The following is a 21,739-nucleotide window of genomic DNA, read 5'->3' as shown; positions in this document are numbered from 1 at the left end:
AGTTTCAGCCTCTCCTAGGAATGAAATTTTAAACCAATCAGTCTGGAATTTCCTGAGAAACACTAGTGAGGTCATCTGCATAATAAACCCCCAGCCAACCCCTTCCCAACAAAAGGTGACCTAGTCTAAAAATAATCCCTCCTTTTCTTTTGCTAATAACTCCCCTGACACATCCTTCTGCCTATAAAAACCCATTTGTGCAACCCTTCGGAGAGCCCTTCTAGTTCCTACGTGGGATGCTACCCCATTTACGACTTGCTTAGTAAAGCCGATCAGATCTTCAAAATTACTCAGTTGTATTTTATCCTTTAACAGAGGGACTCCAATATGTGGAACACTACCTAATGTCCTAACAAAAAAAATGAAAATAGGCAATATGGACTAGCAATGGCAAAGCTTGAAATTAGTAAAACACTAATAACTAGCTGTGAAAAGTCTTAGCAATGTCCAATCAGCCTATGAATTCTGATTGCTGACATAAGGCCATAGGGGCCAGCTCGTCTTGTTAAGCCTCACCTTAGGCAAACCCAGAAAATCACTCATGCTGTTTTGACTTAAAACTTCTTAAGATACCACTAATGTTTAGCTGAGGGTGGCTAGACTGCAGATAGTCCATAAAAACTATGCATTTCTTAAAACAAAGTAAGAAATGATTAAAAGTTAATGGTTAAGATACTTACAAAAGAAGAGAACATCGCTCTATAGCAAAAGGATGCCTGTTCAAAGACTTTGTTCATTAGGTGAGTGAGCCCCTCATAGGCATTAAGGATGTGACCACACGCAATTACCTTCTCGATGATTTCGTAACACTCCTCCAGCCGCTGAGCTCTGTCTTTCAATATGGTGCTGGCTTCTCGGTAGACTTTCAGCCATTCCTCATAATCGCTCTCAGAGAGGTCAGCATAAGCCACGCAGAGAGTCCGCAAGCCTGAAACACAGCCACAGTGTATCCCAACGGTGCCACTAGCGACTGGGACAAGCAGGATATCCTATCTCCTAGCTAATGTCATGCATGTGGCTCCATTTTATACCAGTATGCTCAAAAATTTTAAAGAAACCAACTGTTTTCAGGTCACTCTAATTCAACTTTTACAAATCTAAAAAGAGAATTTAAAAACAACTCTATGTATTTTAATTTTTTAAATCTTCACCAGATGATTTTTTTCATTGAGCGCTTAGAGAGAGAGGAAGAGAGAGAAGAATATCGATGCCAGAGAGAAGCATTAGTTGGCTGCCTCCTGTACGTGCCCTCACCAGAGATTGCACATGCCTGGACCAAGGATGGAACCCACAGCCAAGGTATGTGCGCTTGTAACAGGGTGAAGCCAAGGTGGGAGTCTCAAATGGGGATTTTTTAATGGGCTCCGGAACTCAGGGTGTCCAGAAAATGTTAGAAAAATATATATATACAATGTCCTCACCCCCAGAAGCCTTAGCTGGGGGATGGGATGCATGGAGCAGAGCCACTGAGAGTTGTTTTGCATAGCAACAGTTTTGCAGATAACCTCTAGAACAGTCATTTAACATATCTATAACCTTTAACTGGTTTCATGGTTATGTTAAATAGCTGTGCCCATGCTTTGGCCCAGGGATATGGGAGTGACTTCAACCCATGATGCAACTGGGAGGCAACTCCCCCTGGTTACAGTGCCTGTATGAGAGCCAGGAGATGATTGGCTCCACGCCATGGGGCCGCGCCTGCCTGGACTTCCTAGGGCAGCCCAGGAAAGCTGGAAGAGTACGGGAATGCTGGCAGGTGTAACCGATTGTGGGAGGAGTCGGAAATGGGGCTGCAGAGGAAGATTGGGGATGGGATTTAAACCCAGGCACCACAGCCAGGCTGGGGCTTTTTGGGACCATTTGGCTTTGGAGACAGTCAAGACCATGCGGCTTTGGGGTGCTCCCTTTTTGCCAAGTGGTTTAGGAAGCAGGAGAGACTTTGCCTGAAAGGAAAGGGGTGAAAGGACTCTTGCTGGTGGGCCATGAGAAGGTGCCACATGGTTTTTGGATCAACTGGAGATCACGATGGCAACACAACTGAAGGTTTCGGAACCAAGGGGCTTCCTGAACCCCATACTTCTACTCCTTTTCCTGAGATACGGTACCCCAGACTGGGTAAAAGGGAGAAAAAAGGAGTTTGTGGGTATTCTAAAGGACTTTAGTATTTTTAACGAAGACATTACATCATTGCTCTAAGTCTGTATAACTTTTTAAATAAATAATCCCTTTTCTTTTCACCAATCTCGGGCACTGAAAGACGTCTTTCCCTGGAGGTGGGCAAGGTGAACCTAGTATGGTGGGACCCCCAGATGGACCCACAAGGGTGGGTCCACTCGGTAATAGTATATCACTCATACCCCAGCCTCAGGTCTGTTCCATAACACACTGGCCATGAATGAAGCCCGCAACGTTTGGTTATGGGACAACACTCCAACCAACTGAGCCACACCAGCCAGGGCACTACGGTATTTTAATATAAACCACCTTTCCTATAAGTTTGAGAGTACATGTGAAGCCATGAGAGTGAACCCCTACAGTGGAGGAGTACAGGAGCTGAGTAGGATCCATCTTTATAGGAGCAGCAGCAGGTGTCAGCAAGTAGAGGTGGCAGGAGGTACACTTCGAGACAGCAATAATAGCCTGGTGTGCAACCCCGTGAGAGATCTGGACTTCCAGGCTGTTGTGTGTGTGCTGTGTGCTGTGTGTGCCTGTGAGCGCACCTACGTGCCTGCATGCAGCCTTAGGAACACATGAAGAGGAAGCAGCAGTCAACACTTAAGCACTGAAGCGAGGCTCCAGCCTTCATCGCATTGACTCGCAGGAAAACCCGGTATCAGTTTCTTTAAAGCCTCCAGAGGACTCCTCTCCTGTTCCACTAGGGTTCAGTGAGCCTTATCGACAGTCATTAGCTTCCTCTGCACCCCTCCTGCTGGGTAAGCCAGTGTCATCGGACAACAAGAAAGGAACAGGAAAATAACAACAAGAGTTTTCCAAGAACAGGAACCACAACAACAAGCTGATGCCGCACAGTGCAAGCTGGCCTGTCCTTGCCCTCTGTCCTGCTGGCTCTGGGCTAGCAGAGTCACGTGTAGGTGACTGAGTGTGGAACTCGCCACATATCTTGTCATTGCCCCGGGCACAGAATGTGGAGGATGGGCACAGGGGTTCGCGTGAGAGAAGTACACTCCTGTGAGGCCAGCCAAGCACAACATGACACGTCTGCTTGGAACATGACTGCTAACCCAGGCACCAGTCATAGGCTCTTGAAAGTACAACTTCGGTGATTAAAAATAGTGTTTCCAAAGGTCACTTACCTTCCGTGGCAAAATATTCCAGATGGCATAATGTTTCCTCCATATATTTGGAATCTTTTGAAAGTCTCTTAAAAATTACATTGTCCTGTAAAATAAGGGAACACTGTGACTGGCAAACCCATAGGTCAACCCAGTCAGCATTGTAAACACGGCTTTGTTTTTAATGGTGCTAATTTTATGTGCATGAGAAAATTAAATTGAAGGGCAATTAGAAATATAGTTCTTAGCTGCTGGATTCAGCCATGAGCCTTGGAGAACAAATTGAGTATGGATGTGTCCAAATAAAATGGTAACAGGGATGTGAAGTACTGCATAGGGAATATAGTCAATAATATGATGACTACGGATGGTACCAGGTGGGTACCTGAATTATCAGGGGATCACCTTGTAAATCACATAATTGTCTAACCACTATTCTGTATATCAGAAACTAATATAAAATAAAATTGAATGTCAACTGTAATTGAAAACTAAAATTTAAAAAAGTAACATAAAAAAACACATTGGGGGAGGACCATCGGTGTCAAGAGAATAATCCGGGACACAATGGTGTTACACTCCCCCGGATTTCCATAGCTCATTCCAAAGTTTATAATACATTTTTGCAGAAGTGGGAGGGGTAAAACACAGGTCCTAATGGCTCAAGTTCCCTCTGCTTCATGGCCCTGCAGAAGCTCTGAACCAGGGAGACACAGCCCGTCAGGCATTGAACCAGTTCGGCTGAGAAACCCATGGGTGTGAAGCAGCTCATCCCCCTCTGACAACGTCCCTGACTGGCAAGCAGGGCCGCGGGGCTGGGTGACACAGACGACCCATCAAAAGTGTTTTAAACTGCACAGCGTTAGGACATAATTTTATTTTAAAGAAATCTAATTTGGTTTGGGGGACAGGTTGAAGAGGATTAAATCCTATAAAAATAAAATCCACCACTGCAGCATTTCCACATTCACACTCTTTGTAGTTACAGCTACCTCTGCACCACCGTGTTGCCTGTCTGCGTCTGCTGTGCTGCTTAGAACGCAACAGCAAATAAACACCTAAAAACTGTAAAAAGCATATTGTGTGAGAACATAATCCTGGTGACCTTGATTTCAGCTGTTATTGTAAGCACAGAATTCTTTAATGGGTCCAGATAAAATGCTGTCGGCATTCCTCATTTTTTGAAGAACTCTAGTGACGGTGTCCTCAGTGTCCTCGGTGTCCTCGAATGAGGCAGAGCTTCTCCCCACAACAAGTTACAATTAAGATTTTCAACTTTATATTCTTGACATGGCTCATATAATGAGCTTAATAATTCTTTGCCTCAACACATAGCATCATAATTTAACAGGATAGATATAGTTTCACAATCAGGCTTAAACACAATAACATCTTTCCTTAAAGATAATATATTTAGATTTTTTTTAATCCTCATCAGAGGATACGTTTTTATTCGTTTTAGAGAGGCGGGTGGGGAGAGAGAGTATGTGAGAGAGAGGGACAGACATCGATGAGAGAGAAACATCAATAAACGTACACATGCACCCAATTTTCCTACATGTAAGCATACAGTCTGGGGCAGAAGTGTATAGTTGTGAGCACACAAAAACAGAGTTAATAAAGCTATTGTAATAAGCATAACCTGATTGTCTTTTTCTATATGAACAATTGTAAACCCACCTACTTTTGCCCAGCCCTGCGTACACAAAGTTTATCACAGATTACTTTATCTTCCAAAGTCACCACACAGTAGTGGTAAGACTGGAATCAGAATTCACACTCCCGGAATTTTCCATCACACAGCAAGTTGCTGTTTCTGACAGCAGCTGTTGCCTCTCAGGAAGCCCTTCACTGACCACCTCTGCCGTGCTGATTCACCCACCACGACCCTCAGTGGGCTTTCACTGCTAACCTAACGTGAGGGCTGACCTGCAGATTTTGGCCTTGGGCAAACCACCAGGGAGTGACTGGGAGAGCGGTGGGGAAAAGCAGCAGAGTAACACAGCAGCTGCCAGGAATGCCCTGCTATGCGAAATTTAGTACTTACAGCCCCTTTACAATAGAGTCGGAGTTGTCCTGAAGGAGTTCGAACAATTACAGACATTCTTTTTCTGTCACTGTAGGAATGAAAAAAAAGAAAAGGAAAGAAGAGTTCTCATTGGTCTGCTTCACAGGCCCCAGGTACTATGAGTAAGCACCAAACAAATTAAAAAGTGTCCCCAAAATGACCAAGCTCCATTTATTGCTACTTTTCCCCTCAAAGTTGGACTTTCATTGTATATCTCCTACTCTTTTTATTTACATGTAAGGGACATAAATCTATTCCTTTCCCTGCCATAAAAACTCACTAGTATATCTATTTATAGTAGAAGGCACCACAATAGAGAATTTGAGCACCTCTGACAATACTCTATAAAACTGTTTTTCTTTATTTTGCAGCTCAGAAATATTAAGTAACCTGCCCAGTAAGAATAAAGTGAAGAAGGTTCACTACATATCCACTAACTCAAAAGTTCTTCATTATGTCTTCTTTTAACAGGATTAAAAAAATACCAACTCACAGAACACCCCTGACTAAGCACGGAAGGGTGCTCTCTCGCTCCTTCCCCTACTCCAACGTGGACTCGTCCTCATCCACCTTTCACCCTGACCCACCCTGACTCACTTGCCTTCAATGGCTCCCCAGTCTTTGCTGATCTGCCGCCAGCTCTGCAGCCTCCCCTCATTCCCCCACTACCCTGTCGCAGGGCACACCAGGCTTCCAGCTATTGACTCACTATTCTCCTCCCCAGTCCTCCAGCCCCAAGCCTTTGCAGACAACACTTCATCCTCCTGAAACACATCCCCCCCACACTGGGCCCCTGACTCCCCGCTTTGGCCTTTCAGTAAGGTGACTGCCAATAGACTGTAAGCTACAGCGGGCACTATCTCTGTAGCTCGGTAGAAATTCCCACATCCTATCCCACAGCACTCTCTCTGATCTGGATGGGAAGTCTCTCTCAGCTGCCTTATAGCCAGGTGCTTTGGAGCAGTTATTCACCCCACACTTCCATTTCTGTGTAAAGCCAGGTTGCCACCAACTATTTCAAAGACGTGATTAAGTGGCATCTGGAAAAAGGTGAGTCAACTAAAATGAAATAGAGCCACAACTATAACTACAATGGGGTGCTGAGCGAGAGGTCCCCCCAAACAGGGAAACCCCCTACTAACCTGACTTACAGGAGAAGGAGAAGAGGAGCAGGGCCCTTGGCAGTTATTTTGCATATCTAAAGAACTTGGCCAGTGTTTTAGGGATGCTAATAGTCTGTGCCCGCCCCTCTGAGCCAGAGACATGGGCGCAAGGCTAACCCAGGATGCAGCCTGGAGGTGGTCCCCCAGGTGCTACCCCTGCAGGAGAAACAAGAAGGCGGCTCCTACATCATGGGGAGAAGCCCGACTGGACTAACAATGGCCTCTGAGAAAAGCAGAAGAAACCAGAGTGCTGGCAGGTGTAGGCCTCTGTGAGAGGAGTCAGAAATGGGGTTATGGAGGAAGATCCACACCTGGATTTAAACCCAAGTGTGGGGCAGCCACACTCTCTCTTGACCATGTGGCTGGGGAGTGCAGTGTCTTGGCCACCTGGTGTGAAAGGACACAGAAGGCCCCCCACCAGCCCATCATGAGGAGGGGCCCTGTGGTTTTGGATAAAGAGCATGAGCCTCGCTGCGCACAGGTTACTGGGAGAAGCCAGGAACACTGAACTGAGATGGGGGAATGCTAAGCTACAGACTTCTGTTTCTTTTCCCGAGAGGTGGTACCTCGGACTGGCCCGGTTTGGCAAGGGGAAGCAGGCCTGTGTGATTACGGGTGTTTTTTTGTGTGTGCTTGTTTCTGAAGGGAGTGGGATTTAACAGCAGAATTCTGCCATTATTCTAAATCTGCCCAACTTATAAACAAACAGTTCCTTTCCTTTCCATAAGACTCTGGCATTGGAAGTCATGGTTTTTCAGTGGCAAGCAATAAAACTCAGAGAAATAGAACCAAGAGTTGTTCTGTTTCCAACCACAAATGATTTTCTGCTCTCTCTTATTCTTCCTTACATTTTTTAAAAACACATCCTCATATCTCCATCCATACTCACCTGTGTTTACCTAACTCCCCTTTCTCCTCCTCATCCCTCCAGTAACTGCTGGCCCCAGTTAATGCTGCCACACAGCAGCACACAGTTTCCAAGACACCAACAAGACAGGGAGCACAAAAGCCTGGAGAGAGGTTTAGTATGTGCCTCGCCTCCACGTGAACCACTACTGTTGTTACCAACCATCCCTCGCTCCCACTGAATGCTCAACCCTAAATCCTCCCGATCCACCAAAGTTCAATTTTGTGGTCCCCAAACTAAAGAGTAGGGCTAGAAAGCATTTCCTTAAAAAATGGTCTTTTTCAGTTTATAAAGGAGACAGAGCAAACAGTTTGGGAATGATTTAACAAAGGTCACTGAAAAACTCACCTAGTCTTAATGATAAGAAAAGATACTTTGAAGACAAAAAAGAGCTTTGCTCTAGTATGGACAGTTCAATGTTGAGGACAGAAAAACCAAAAACTAAGGCATATTACAACAAACCATGAATGAGCTAGGGAAACAAGCAATCCAACAAGCACTTCCAGGTCTTAAGGTAAACGACACAGGGAAGACTGAGCCCAGACACACTCAGGAGCACTGCCCTGCACAGACGGGCCTGCGGAGGGATGCTTCCCAGATTCCCACGGGAGAGCTCACTCGGGCCTGGGAAAGCCAGCGGAAGCAATGCCCTCATTCCAAGCTCTGAACTATGCAGATGTGTCTGCGGTCACTAACAAGAACACCAGGTTCTGGAAATCTAAAGAAAAAGAAGGATATGGAAGTATAACATTTCATCTGGGAAAAACAATAGAAAGAAAGAAAATTTACCTACTTTGCTTTCTCTAACGAAAGTCACAAATTCCAGGGAGAAGAGGGCTTGTGGAAATACATTTACTATATTTAACACTTAAGTACTATATTTAATCAAACACACTGATGAAGTTATTTTATACCTATAAAATATATAAAATATAAATATAAATAAATATATATGTGTATATATATATATATATATATATATATATATATTTTTTTTTTTTTACTTCAAATACATGAAATTCAAACATACCTAGAAAATTCCAGGACATTAAGGATTCCAAATGTCTGCTCCTGTCCCATCTAAAGAAAGAAAAACAAGCTCTTACCTGAGATGCAAAGTAATAGATTCTCAAAACAACTATCTTCCCGGTGGTAAACCTCTCTCCCTCCCTCACATTCACTTCTCATTCCTCCGAAAAAGCTTTTTCAACTGGTACTTTTTTCCTGCAAGTCAGTTTAGTGGGGTCATAGCTCCCCCTTCTGGTAGAAGCTTCTCATTTTTCTCCAGTTTGGCTCATACCCACTTCCAAGACATGAAAATAAAAGACACAAGCCAGACCAGCTCATCTCTAACCTTGGGGCCAGTTACACTTCCGAATTCAGAATTTAACACATTTTATAGAAATATATGCACACATCATAACTTCCCCAGGGTAACGTTCTGCAATACCACACATCCACACTGAGATTCATAAAGAACATAAGTAGCCTCACGTCATCTCTGGTTAGGGTTAGCTGCCAAATGCTCATGTCCTAAATTTAGGAAAAAAATTTTGGAATTTACAGCTTTGTGGATTTTAGATTTAGAAATAAGAAATTATGAATCAGCATCAGATTTTAGGGCAATTAATCAAATGTCCTTTGCTTCAGTTTCTTCAAAGTTAGAACTTCAATACTGCCATTTTTCCCAGAATATTCCAGATGACCGTTTTCAAACTTTTTAATTAAATTTTGCCTCTATTTCCCCAGTATATCACAGTGAAAAAATTATGGGCTGTGGAGTTCAACAGATTGGAGTTGGAGTTCAATTTCTCCACCAAATGTGTGACTTTCTTATAAGTGGTGATAGCACTTGTCCCCTAGCTCAGAGAGGAACAAATGAAGTAACATGCAAATTACCAAGTACCTGACTGACACACGGTAGCTCAGCCTGTCCCAACTTCCTCAGCCACCCCCCCCCCCCCCCCCCCCCCCCCCCCCGTGCCCATGGTTAGCCCCCAGCACTAGCGCTGTGACTGGCAGAGGCCCACGTTGCTGTTACACCAACTGCTCCCGCGGGTTGCTAAGACGGTTGGTGAGGCCACACTGTGCAAATAGCCACTAACCAACTTAAGAATTTGTGGTTGGGTAATATCTTGATATTAATAGTTAAATGGGATTTTACAAGTTATTACTTATAAATCTTAATCAGGTAGTCGTTTTTACTCTCAGAAATATGGCCTTAATAGTTTAATAAAATGACCAAGGAGTATCAATCGGCTTTTCATCAGCATCTAACACAGCGATGACAATGGCGTCATCTAGCTCTCTCCGCCCCTTATTCTCCTGGCGGTGCAAGCAGAGGGGAGGCAGCATTCTCTCCCTGCCTCCCTGAACGAGCCCAGCTGGTCCACGCTGCCTTGCAATCCCACTGCCACAGTGCAAATGCCCACACAACAGAGCACACAACCAAACACCATAGACAAAGGTCTGAATAAAAGTCTCCTCAGAAATGAAGGGGAAGAAGACTACATTTATGATACACTTTTATAAAAAAAACTCTACATTCAGTAAGGACTTTGCTTCATGTTAATGACTTCATACTTTCCTAAACTTAACTCCTTCCGTATGTATGAAATGAATAAAGTAAAAACAAGTATGAGCTGATGTCTGTACTCTGAAAGAAACTGAAAATGTCAAGAAATGGACAATCTGTATAAGGTATAATATTTTATGGGCTTTGCATATAAAGAGAAAAATGGAACCCAGAAACTGCTAGGTCAGGAACAATATTGTTATTACATAAATTAGAAATAAATTTCAAAAGCATTACACAGGTCTAGGGATTTAAGGATAAATAAAGCCCCAAACTATAATAACCCATGAGTCGTCCCCAAATTGAGAGCGGAGAAAGGCAGAGGAGAGAGAAGGCAGTGACTGCCCCAGGCCCGCATCAGCCCAGGCTGGGGTAAAATGCGCCTGGCCCGTCCTTACCAACAGCTGCCCCTGTTGCCCGTCTCAAGGGTCACTGTGTGATCTTATTCCTGATTTGAATTTGTTCCTACCACCAAATTTCTCCCTCAGGCTTCCTGTGAGGGAAACTAAATAAACCCCTTTACTCTAGCAAAAATATAAAAATTCGTGTATATAAAAAAGGTCCTAAGAGCCAATCCCCTTCTCTCCCAGCCAAGGAGACCGAAGCCCGTAGAGCAAGGGCCTCGCTGTGCAAGCACAGCTGGGACGGGGGCAGCAGCCAGGAGCTGCAGAAGCTGCCCCCGCAGCAGGTGGGCCGCAGCTGTTTTCCCAAGCACTACAGAACAAAGAGGAGGCCTCCTAATTTCTTTACTACAGATAATTTCACATCCCGGTTTTGAATTGCGGGGAAGAACCGTTAAAAGAGAAAAATTATTGCAATGGCAAAAACAATGTTAGTGAGCTAATATAGTCACATAACATCCTCAGTTTTTCAACAGGCCCCGTTTCTCACCGAAAAAAAAATAGACAATTAACTATCATGTTTATAATAGACATGCTATTTCAAATACACAGACTTCCAAAAAGCAGGTGATGTGCAAGGTGGCGAGGTGCCCAGGCATGTCACTCACGGCTTCTATGATGACTGAGTAGGGTGTCCTGGCTGTGAACACGAAGCCCAGCTTTTTAGCTCCTTTAACCAAAGCAGCTTCATCTGTCAATCAAGAGTTAATGGAACATTGACTAAGCACTGGTAATGCCAGAATTCTGCTTAGCAAGTATTATTTTTCAAATTAACAAAACCTACACCAGTTACTTCAAGAGGCGTGGCCTTCTGTGTACTCAGAATGCAGAAGGTACCCACTCACTCTTCCTCCCACCAGGGGCTGGATAGAATCTTATCTTAGACAGGAAGACTTGGAACTAAAAGTAATTCTTTGGGACAACAGTGATTACATACCCACTATTCTCAATCAGAGCCAAGTTCTCTAAAGAACTGGAGTGTCACCCCCACGACTTCTCTTGTGTGAGGCAGTGTGTTCGTGCAGCCCTGTGGGGGGTCGCACGGCACTAGGAGGGGGCAGCGTTAGTGCTCCAGGACACAGCTTCACCAGCAGTCGGAAAGTCCATGAGGGGTGGGGGCAGCAAGGAAGCCAACTGCACTCCCTCCTGAGAGCTCTGCCTCGCATGTGATTTCTGCTAGGAAATGCATGATGGCCTGAGGCCTCCTCCTGTTCTCAAAGTGTTACTGGAGTCAGGAGAGTCCAGCTCCAGCTTTCTATGGTTTTAATACTTACAGCCTTAGCTTGTAAACTGTCTGATGCCAGGGGAAAATAGTGGGGTCTCTGTAGGGCAGGCTACACCACCACGTCTCCCACAAAGCACTGCAATCACCCAAGTCTCCAGAGAAGGGGTCAGCAGGGCGCATCGGCCAAGAGGCCTCACCTGGGGAGGAAGCCTGGTAGATGATGTTATCTCCATCCTTCTCAGGAACAACGGTGTGGCACACGGCCAGAAGGGTGAGGAACTCCTGTATGCAGGGAGCTGTGGGCTGAAGCAGGACACCAAGTTAATCCATCTGTTCTAACCCCACTGACAGACGTCGGAGTTAGAGTCAGGTCATCTTCTACCTACCCCCCTGTGCTGGCTCCCTACTCCCTTGAGAACAGATTGGGAGCTGTCATGTGGACTTCAGCTCCCATGTCCACACGTCATGGGGGACACAAAGCATGTTGTGTCCGCCAATTCTACTTACTCATCCTCTGGATTTCAGTTTGACAGTCAGTACATCAGAGGAGGCTGTTGTCACCCGTCTCCTGCAACATTGTTCTCGACATGCTGGCCCATGTAGTAGGTCAGGCGGGAACAGAGAGGAAGCCCATGCCCCCTCCGAGGATGCCCCCAGCACCCCACTGCCCACTTCTGTAAGAGCCAGGAGGGTGGGCAGGTTGTCTGCCTCGCTGTGGAATGTATGGCTAGGCCAAGCCAACAGAAGGCACTCCAATCTACGTGGGATGACTGTGGCAATGACTGCCTTGGAACCCACTGGGCCCCTGGGCCGTCTACACTGTCACACTGTCACTTGCTTTACATCAGGTCTGCTCTCTAACTTCACAGTCTCTTACCACCTGTAACACAGTGGCCCCCTGGTCTATTATGATTTTCAAAAAACAAAATCAGAATCATCATAGATATGTATTAAATACATTTCTTTGTCTTCCCCACCCCATACACAAAATCCTTACATTTTTTCATTGGGATTAGACCATATTTATACAATAATTAATGGAGAAATGACATTTTAATACTGCTTATCCATCTAAAAATGCTGTATGTATTTCTATTTATCAAAGGCTTCCAAAGCTTCTAAATGTGGTCCTGACATATTTTATTCATTATTAATTTATTAATATTAATGATTAGCTTTATTCATAAAAAATCTATAAGCGTACTATATGTGAGGCACTACACTACTGCTTTTTATATTATTAATGTAATCCCTCTAAATATATTTTATTGATTATGCTATTACAGTTGTCCCATTTCGCCCCTTACTCCCCTCCACCCTGCACACGCCCTCCCACCTGCATTCCCCACATTTAATTCACGTTCATGGGTTGTACATACAAGTTCTTTAGCTTCTACATTTCCTATACTATTCTTACCCTCCCCTTGTCTATTTTCTACCTACCATTTATGCTACTTATTCTCTGTACCTTTTTCCCCTCTCTCCCCCTCTCAATTCCCCATGATAACCCTTCATGTGATCCCCATTTCTGTGATTCTGTTCCTGTTCTAGTTGTTTGCTTGGTTTGTTTTTGCTCTTGTTTTAGGTGTGGTTGTTAATAATTGTGAGCTTGCTGTCCTTTCACTGTTCATATTTTTTATCTCTTTCTTAGATAAGTCCCTTTAACATTTCATATAATAAGGGCTTGGTGATGATGAACTCCTTGAACTTGATCTTATCTGAAAAGCACTTTATCTGCCCTGCCATTCTAAATGAAAGCTTTGCTGAATAGAGTCATCTTGGATGTAGGGCCTTGCCTTTCATGACTTTGAATCCTTTTTTCCAGCCCCTTCTTTCCTGCAAGGTCTCTTTTGAGAAATCAGCTGACAGTCTTATGGGCACTCCGTTGTAGGTAACTGTCTCCCTTTTTCTTGCTGCTTTTGAGATTCTCTCCTTAATATTAATCTTGGCTAATATAATTATGATGTGCCTTGATGTGTGTTTCCTTGGGTCCAACTTCTTTGGGACTCTGAGCTTCCTGGAAGTCTATTCCCTTTGCCAGACTGGGGAAGTTCTCCTTCATTATGTTACCAAATAAGTTTTCCATCTCCTGCTCTTCCTCTCCTCCTTCTGGTACCCCTATGATTTGGATGTTGGAACATTTAAAGATGTCCTGGAAGTTCCTAAGCCTCTCCTCACTTTTTTGAATTTTTGTTTCTTCATTCTATTCTGGTTGGATATTTCTTTCTTCCTTCTGGTCCACAACGTCGATTTGAGTCCCAATTTCCTTCCCCTCACCGTTGGTTCCCTGAACATTTTCCTTTATTTCACTTAGCATAGCCTTCATTTTTTCATCTAATTTGTGACCATATTCAACCAATTCTGTGAGCTTCCTGATTACCAGTGTTTTGAACTGTGCCTCTGATAGGTTGGCGAGCTCTTTGTTGTTTAGTTGTATTTTTTCTGAAGCTTTGATCTGTTCTTTCATTTGGGCCATTTTTGTCTTAGTGCACCTGTTACATAGTATGGGGTGGAAACACCCTTAGGTGTTCACCAGGGTTGGGCAACCCACATTGCTGCATTGTGAGGCTGTATGTGGGAGAGGGGGCCTGAGGGAACGGTGCTGATTGCTCAGTTCTGCAGGTTTTTAGTCACTTCCCCTGCTACCCACAATCAAATTGAGCACTTCATGTGCTGATTCCCAGGTAGGTGGGTTTGTGTACTTTCTAGAACCCTGTGGATCTCTCCAACAAACTCTCCTGTGATCCTGGGAGTTTCTCCTGCTACCTCAACCCCCACAGGTGTTTTCAGTCAGAGGTTTGAGGCTTTATTTCCCTGCACTGGAACTCTGGGTTGGATGGTCTATCTAGCTCTCCAGTTGTTCCTCCCGGTTTATCTGCAGGTGAATGTGAAAATGCCTGGTCTGCCAGCCACCGCCTTGCTGCAAGTTTTCTCCATCCCAATTGCCCATCTCCATCCCTCCTACTGGTCTGGATGAATGTTTACTCTTTAACTCCTTGGTTGTCAGACTTCCATACAGTTCCATTTTCTGTCAGTTCTGGTTGTTTTTTGTTTTTAAATTTGTTATTGCCCTTCTTTTGGTTGTGTCAGGAGGCACAGTGTGTCTACCTATGCCTCCATCTTGGCCAGAAGTCTATTAATGTAATCTTATTTCCATTGTGTTTTACAAGTTTATTGTTCATATGTAAGTAAAAACATACAATGTTATAAATAATTCAATATCAATAGTAACTAATTCTTACTTGCTCTCCAAAGTGGTTGACTCTCCTAGGTTTTCAAGACAGACAATAATATCATCCACAAAAAAAGATTTCCCTTTTCTTTTCCAATACACACCTGTTTAGCTCTCACCTGACTGCATAGCCTAGCACTTTCAGAACGGTGTTCAAAAACAGAGGTGACACCAGGTTTCCTTGTCCTGAGATTATTTTAAAATCACTATCATTACTTCTTTCATGTTTCGCTTTTAAATAGGGAACTGACTATAAATTTGACATAGATTTGTATTTTCACATTCAGAAAATAATTGTTTCCTACTTTTTATCTAGTTTTCTCCTCCTCCTCCTTCTCCCTTTTTCTCTTCCTCTGCCCCTTCCCCTGTCCTCTTTCTCCTTCTTCTTGTTTGTTTAGTCACCAGCAAATAGTGATGCACATTTTAAACAGTTTTGGTTTCCCTCTGATGTGAATATCATGTGAGAGCAGTTGTATGGAAACAGATCCCACTGCTCCCACAGCTACTACTTATTGGCCTTCATGAGGAGAGCATGAACATTAAATTAAAGTTCAATGAAATCTTTCAGTTAGAGAATTTACCAATCCCCCAAAGCCTACACCACAAAAGTGGCTATTATCCAAAAGCAGTTTAATTTCAGAATTTCACTTCGAAATTACTTTCCACATCAGAGAGCTAGCTATCTAGTCCCCCATGTCTCCTTTCCCATGACAAAACAACAAAAAAGTCTTTGATTTAATAGCAAATAAATAAACCTACTAGCAAAACATTTCCTGAACATTATATAAAGAAAGTTTGCACAGATACTCAAATTAAGTTTCCACCTTGAGTGGAAGGCCAGACAAAATTCTTAAAGATCCAAAAATATCCCCATGACAAAATCAATTTACCTTTAGTTCTCTACTTACACTGACATTCTATAATAAATTAGGAAAGGGAGATCATCTTCATTTGAAGCCTATGGATAAGGTGTTTGTAATAAATTCAGACAAGTGCTCCATGTTTGAAAATAAACTTTTTTCACTAAATTCCATGAAGAAGGATTGATAACTACAAGTAACTGAGTGTTGGGAAATGTACACAGGCACATATACATATGTATGTGCATTTCATTCTATAGGTTGAAAGAAACTGTGGGAAATACACATATGATATTTAACACTTCAGCCATCTCTAAGTGGACAGTTCAGTGTCATTGAATGTGTCCACATGGCTGGATATCCATCACCACTACCTATTTCCAAAACCTTTTCATCTTCCAAATAAACACTGTCCCTAAAACGGTAACTCCCCTTCTCCCTGCTCCATGACCCTAGTAATCTCTATTCTGCTCGGTCTCTTTTCTAGGTGCCCCATATAATTACAATCATACAATACCTGTCCCTGAGTGGACAGATTTTAGCCTGCACAAAATGCTTTATTTATCCAGAAATAAGTATGATCAATTCATTTGATGACTGTGAAAAACAGAAGAAAACTATACATGTCTAAAGTTGTCTTGAATTCCAATTTGTAGCTATAAAGTATACAAATAATATACATATACAAATAATTTCTTCTTGGAAACCTAAGCTCAAGGCATAAAGATTTAAAATCTGTTGGAAAATTACATCACAAATTGAAAGTCACTGATTAGTGATATAATTAAGAGACCATGTGAATTTTTCCTAGAGATGATTCTCTAAGAGGCAAATTCCATCCTGGCTATCAGCCCATGCAAAGCTTAAAAAACAGTCCCGAAGGTCCCAGAAAATCAGTAATGATGACCCAGGAAAAGCAGAAATTCTACAGCAGATGGATGTACTCCCTTGGGAGGAAAGTAAGGGTTTCTTGGTTCAACTGCTATAACTTTAGTCACGGTTCCTAGACAATTTAGATAAGAAGGTGGGATAGCCATGGGCTAAAAAATCCTAAAATACTTCTTCCCTTACCTCAACCATATTTTGGCAAAATAACTAAGTGATCTAATGGACTCTACTGTACACCTGAAACTAATGCAAAATAATATGGAATATAAACTGCAATTAAAAATAAATTTTTTAATGCTTAAAAATATACATCAGGTACATTTAATTCAATCCCACACCTTTCCAAAGAAAAATATTGGAGCCTACAGTCTTCATCATTTATAGTTGAGCTAGATGTTAAAGGTAAAAGGACTTAATGAATGCAGTAGCCAAGATGAATACCTCAGAAGCTTTTAAAATGCTAAATATATGAAAGTAGATTTTACTTAAAAAAGTAGAAAATAAATTCCTCAATTCACAGCCTAATTAAGCACTTCATGAACTCCAACTATCCAGATTATTAAAACATCCTTAAAAGTCCCCATGTTTTCCTCAACGCTTACAATCTCCCTAGGTCAGAGCTTCCTTTGACAAGGGTGGCAGCCGCCCCTGTGCCCGCTGGCCTTCCCACTAGAAAAGAAAATTTGGCTCAGGAGGGTTGAAGGTGAGAGCACAGCAAGAAAGCAAAAAGAAGCTCTAAGAGTGGGGTTTCCTCCTAAAATGCATGCCAGTGACCCCAGGACAAGAACTGCTCACTAGAAGACCCTTACCTGTGCTCAGTCTCCACCCAAACATCGAGAGGAGGGGCTAAAGAACACGTGGTCGATCATCAGAAACCCCTAGAAACTCTGTATGGGTTCAGCTTCAGAGAAAACATTGGTATGTATACGTAAATTAACCGAGCTAAATGTTTCCAAGTCCACTTTCAGGAAGGAACTCCCCACAGGGCACCTGCTTCTTTCAAATCCTTGGATTAAAATTAGGCTCCCTGCAAGGAAGTTTCTTCTAAAAATGTCATTCTTCTGTGTGCAGAACCTCTAGCCTAGAAGCCGGATACACCTCTAAGATCAAAATTCACGAAAGGACCACACCAATGACTGTGGTCCGGAGCAGGAATTTTAACAGAGTCCCCTCTGCATCTCAGCGCATGGATGGGGATGCCTCACCCATCACGTTTGAGAACCACGGCTGGGAAGGCTTTACATTAACAACTGGACACTAACTGCAATAGGACAGAAGAAATTTTCCTTGCTGAAAACTCAGAGAAAGTTTTAAATATACCTGTATCTAATCAAAATGTTGGAAAGATGAATTTTTAAGTTTGCTCAGGTTTACCTAATTTTAAAACTAAAACTTTATTCAGAAATTAATAAATCAGTATAGATCTCATTTACACTGATTAAATTGGTTGTGAAATGCTTTGATCATTGAATAGTTTTCTAAGTAGGTATTTTTCAAAGTATCTGTTAAAAGTAAATTAAATATATGTGATGCTGCAGTTAATTTTGGTTTGTTAAAATAGTTGAAATAATGCGATGTCGTAGTTCAGATTCAAACACTTAAGCTATGAGCCTCATTTCTACATTTGTTTGCTGAGTAACTCTCAGCCAAGTCAATCTTCCTGTTCCGCTTTCTATTAACTCTCTGGGGTGACTCAGGTGCTGAAGGAAACAGGTGTCAAGTGTTCAGCACAGAGTAGGATGCTATCACCGCTACAGGTTATTACAGCTTACTTTTGTTTCCTGAATTGTCCTAGTCCAAGGACATTACAGTTACTTTCCAAAACACAAGAGCTCGTAGATTCACAAGTGTGAAGAAATAGTAGTGTAGAAATCTTATTTATAAGCAACAGACATATGAAATGTTAGAGAATTTTATACTAAGGCTGATCTTAACCTTGATATGCTACTTTATAACTTCACCACATATTTAATTCAGCTTTACATTAACTTACAAAGTGTTAACCACAAAGTACTACCCGTGAACATAAACAGAAGTACATCATAAGCTGTTCAAAGTCCTGAAGGCAAATGTTGGCCTTACATGTCGATCCTCCATGTTCTTCAAGAGCCTGGGATCGTCAAAGTCACAGGAATCACTAGGGGGACAAGGCATCCGGCTGTAAAAGAGAAAAGAAAACATTTATCAGTTCAAACTTCCTTACAGGTAATTCAAATCTGGTAAGAATCTGTCTCCAAGAAGAATCACACCTAAACTCTTCAAGATTTGGAATACCATATATTATTTCAAACCTCAAGACAGGAAATAATTTACCTTACTATAAATTCTTCTATAGGTTTTTATAAATAACAACATAGCTACAAGGAGAAGAAACAGAAACAAGGACCCACACCTGACTGTCATTTTAGTTGGTCTCTGGAAAACTTGCAAGAGTGCCTGCTCAGTGGAGGAAAAATATGAGGAATTATTGCATTATGTCTATGCAACTATTTATGGCCAGAGCTCAGATATGGGAGAAAGAAGGAGGCAAATAATTATGATAAGGGAAACTTCTCATAAGTTTAGAGCTGTGTCCTACCCCATTGAAGAAAATGTGATTTCTTAATTCTATGCATGTACCTCCGCTCCTTTCTGAAACCCTTTCTTCAGGACAAAGATAATGGAAAAAGAGAGGACAGCACAGTTGACGTCAGTCTGAACTCTGAATAGATATCAGAGTTTAGTGCAGCCAAGGAAACAGAAACCAGTAGATTGGAAAGAGAAGCACCTAAAATGCAAGCTGATGCCCCCAAACGGGGAAATGGCAGCACAAGGTAGGTAGCTGTGAGATAAAGGGAAGGTAACAAACAGGACAGGTTCCAGATCCACCTGAGGAACGGCCAGCCTTCAAGGGCCCTTCCTCACCCCATGTAGCCAATCAACTGAACCTTCTGCATCCTGAAAGAAATGGCAGTTTTACTCCTGTAGAGTGGTTAAACTAGACCAGCCCTGGACCCAGGGACACTGGCCACACTGGCAAGTCAAGTAGGGCATCCTCCCAAGACAGGAGTTTCAAGAGAAATCCTATAATATGACAAGGTCTGTCCAGAAGGTATCCAGCCATGTAATATGAAAACTAGAGACATTTATGGAAGAAGACACTAGGTACATTCTACATAGGACACTGACACCTCAATCCCCTTCAAAGTAGGCACCTTGGGACCTCCCACAGTTCTCCCAATCACCAACAGTTGCCCTGATATATTTTCCTGAATTTCATCAATGGTCTGAAATCTCTTCCCTTTCAAAGGTGATTTTAGTTTTGGGAAAAGCTGGAAGCTGCAGGCTCTAAGCTCTAATGGGCTTTAGGGGCCCTGAGTCACCTTGGCAATTTGATGTTTTGGAAAAAAAACTCTGCACAAGACGTGATGCAGGGAGTGAGTGGGGGTTGTCATGAAGCTGCCAATCATCAGTTGCCCTTAGCTGAATAGTTTCCACAGAGGAGTTTTCAAGCTCACCGCAAGATCTGATGCAGATTCATTGCTCTACTCATTCAGTCATTTTGAATGCGAGGGCCACATGGTACACATGCTCACTAATGGCATCTACCACCCCCGCTGACTAGTACAGTGAAGTCATCATTGCTCACACATGCGCACTCCAGTCCACTCTCCTTGGCTGCCAGGTTACATCAGTGTCATGCAAATCATTCTCATTATATTAACAATGGCTGGACTTTTTCCAGATAGACCTCACATGGTGAAAGGTATGACCACCAACCCTCTGCCTCCACTCAGCTCCCATAACAATTGCAGCCACGTATATAGCCCTTATTATAAAACGGGAGAGTTCTTCTGATGAGAATACTGATTAGTTCATAAGAAAGACCCACAGACATGACATCCAGGGATTCTCTAATAAAATAGTAGGTCCTGGCTAATCATCCCACAGGGAAGCCAGCTGGCCATTCACCACACTGCACACCCCCCCACACACACAGCCCTACTAATCAGTTGTGTTAGTATATAAATCTTAAAACATGAGCAGAAAATATCACTAGTCCTAAGAGAAATATAAATCAATACCACAATGAGATACCACTTGATAGCCATTGAGATGGTTAGTATTTTTAATTATTTCATTAATTAACATTTGATTCAAGGATTTGGAAAAATTGTGCATTCCTGGCAGGGATGTAAAATGGTACAGCTAGTTGAAAATGTTTGGTGGTTCCTCAAAAAGTTAAACACAGAATAAACACATGACCTAGCAATCCCACTTTTACACATATACCCCAAAGAATTGAAAGCAGAGACGTGCTATGCACCAATATTCATAGCCGCATCATTCACAATAGCCAACAGGTGGAATTACCCCAAATGCCCCTCGACAGATAAATGATAAACAAAATGTGGTATATAGATGCAAAGAAACATTAGTCAGCCTTTAAAAGGAATAAAATTCTGGTATGTGCTACATAATATCTATACTACAACCTTGAAGACATTATCCTACCTAAGAAGTGGCAAGTGAGGGGGAAGTATCAGACCAAGGGCTCATTACTTTTTGTTAAATGTTAAATCTTTGTAGTATCAATGGATTTTAAAAGTCATATTCATGTTTAAATTTTGTTCTGGTTCTCTCTTGAAATAACATATATGCGACTTTTAATTACAAAATATTCGGGTGAGACCTGACAATATAAAATTGTTCAACAGCCTTTCCCACTGAGGCATCAAGACATGCTAGAATCTACTTACGAGAAGTCGTCTGAGGATGGCTCTCTTGTCAATTCGGGAAAATGACTGCCAGAAAGGAAGGAAGACAAAGTTGTCACAAAGCTGTGAACCAATGATAGATATTCACACAAGGAACATTCTCCAAAAGAAATCACACATCAGGCCACAAAACAAGTCAATGAATTTAAGAAGACTGAAATCATATCGACCATCTTTTTGACCATAATGGTATGAAACTAAAAATCAATTACAAGAAGAAAACTAGAAAAATCAGAAATATGTGAAGATTAAACAACATACTACTGAATAACCAATGGCTCAAAAAAATAAAGAAATACCTTGAGACAAAAGAAAATAGAAACATATCAAAACTCATGGTATGTAATGAAAGTAGTTGTAAGAGGAAAGT

The 21,739-nt window shown here is 42.4% G+C and overlaps 1 protein-coding gene across 3 annotated transcripts in view; it reads right to left on the bottom strand.

Moving 5' to 3' along the window:
* ATP8A2 (ATPase phospholipid transporting 8A2) overlaps positions 1-21,739 on the bottom strand; it is a 562,260-nt gene that overhangs the window by 385,685 nt on the left and 154,836 nt on the right. For all 3 annotated transcript variants that reach the window (XM_037058854.1, XM_037058855.1, XM_037058856.1), the window contains 8 exons: positions 21,352-21,396; positions 18,695-18,770; positions 11,830-11,935; positions 11,016-11,098; positions 8,462-8,511; positions 5,341-5,410; positions 3,315-3,399; positions 789-928 (listed from right to left, as the gene is read on the bottom strand). In XM_037058854.1, coding sequence (XP_036914749.1) covers positions 789-928; positions 3,315-3,399; positions 5,341-5,410; positions 8,462-8,511; positions 11,016-11,098; positions 11,830-11,935; positions 18,695-18,770; positions 21,352-21,396 — 655 coding nt within the window. The remainder of the gene's footprint in view (positions 1-788; positions 929-3,314; positions 3,400-5,340; positions 5,411-8,461; positions 8,512-11,015; positions 11,099-11,829; positions 11,936-18,694; positions 18,771-21,351; positions 21,397-21,739) is intronic.

The sequence above is a fragment of the Sturnira hondurensis genome, unplaced genomic scaffold (genome assembly GCF_014824575.4).
Source record: "Sturnira hondurensis isolate 20B ecotype Veracruz unplaced genomic scaffold, ASM1482457v3 Scaffold0010428, whole genome shotgun sequence".
Taxonomy (NCBI): domain Eukaryota; kingdom Metazoa; phylum Chordata; class Mammalia; order Chiroptera; family Phyllostomidae; genus Sturnira; species Sturnira hondurensis.
Note: the sequence above shows the minus strand (reverse complement) of the source record. Positions and strands in the feature narration are given on the sequence as shown.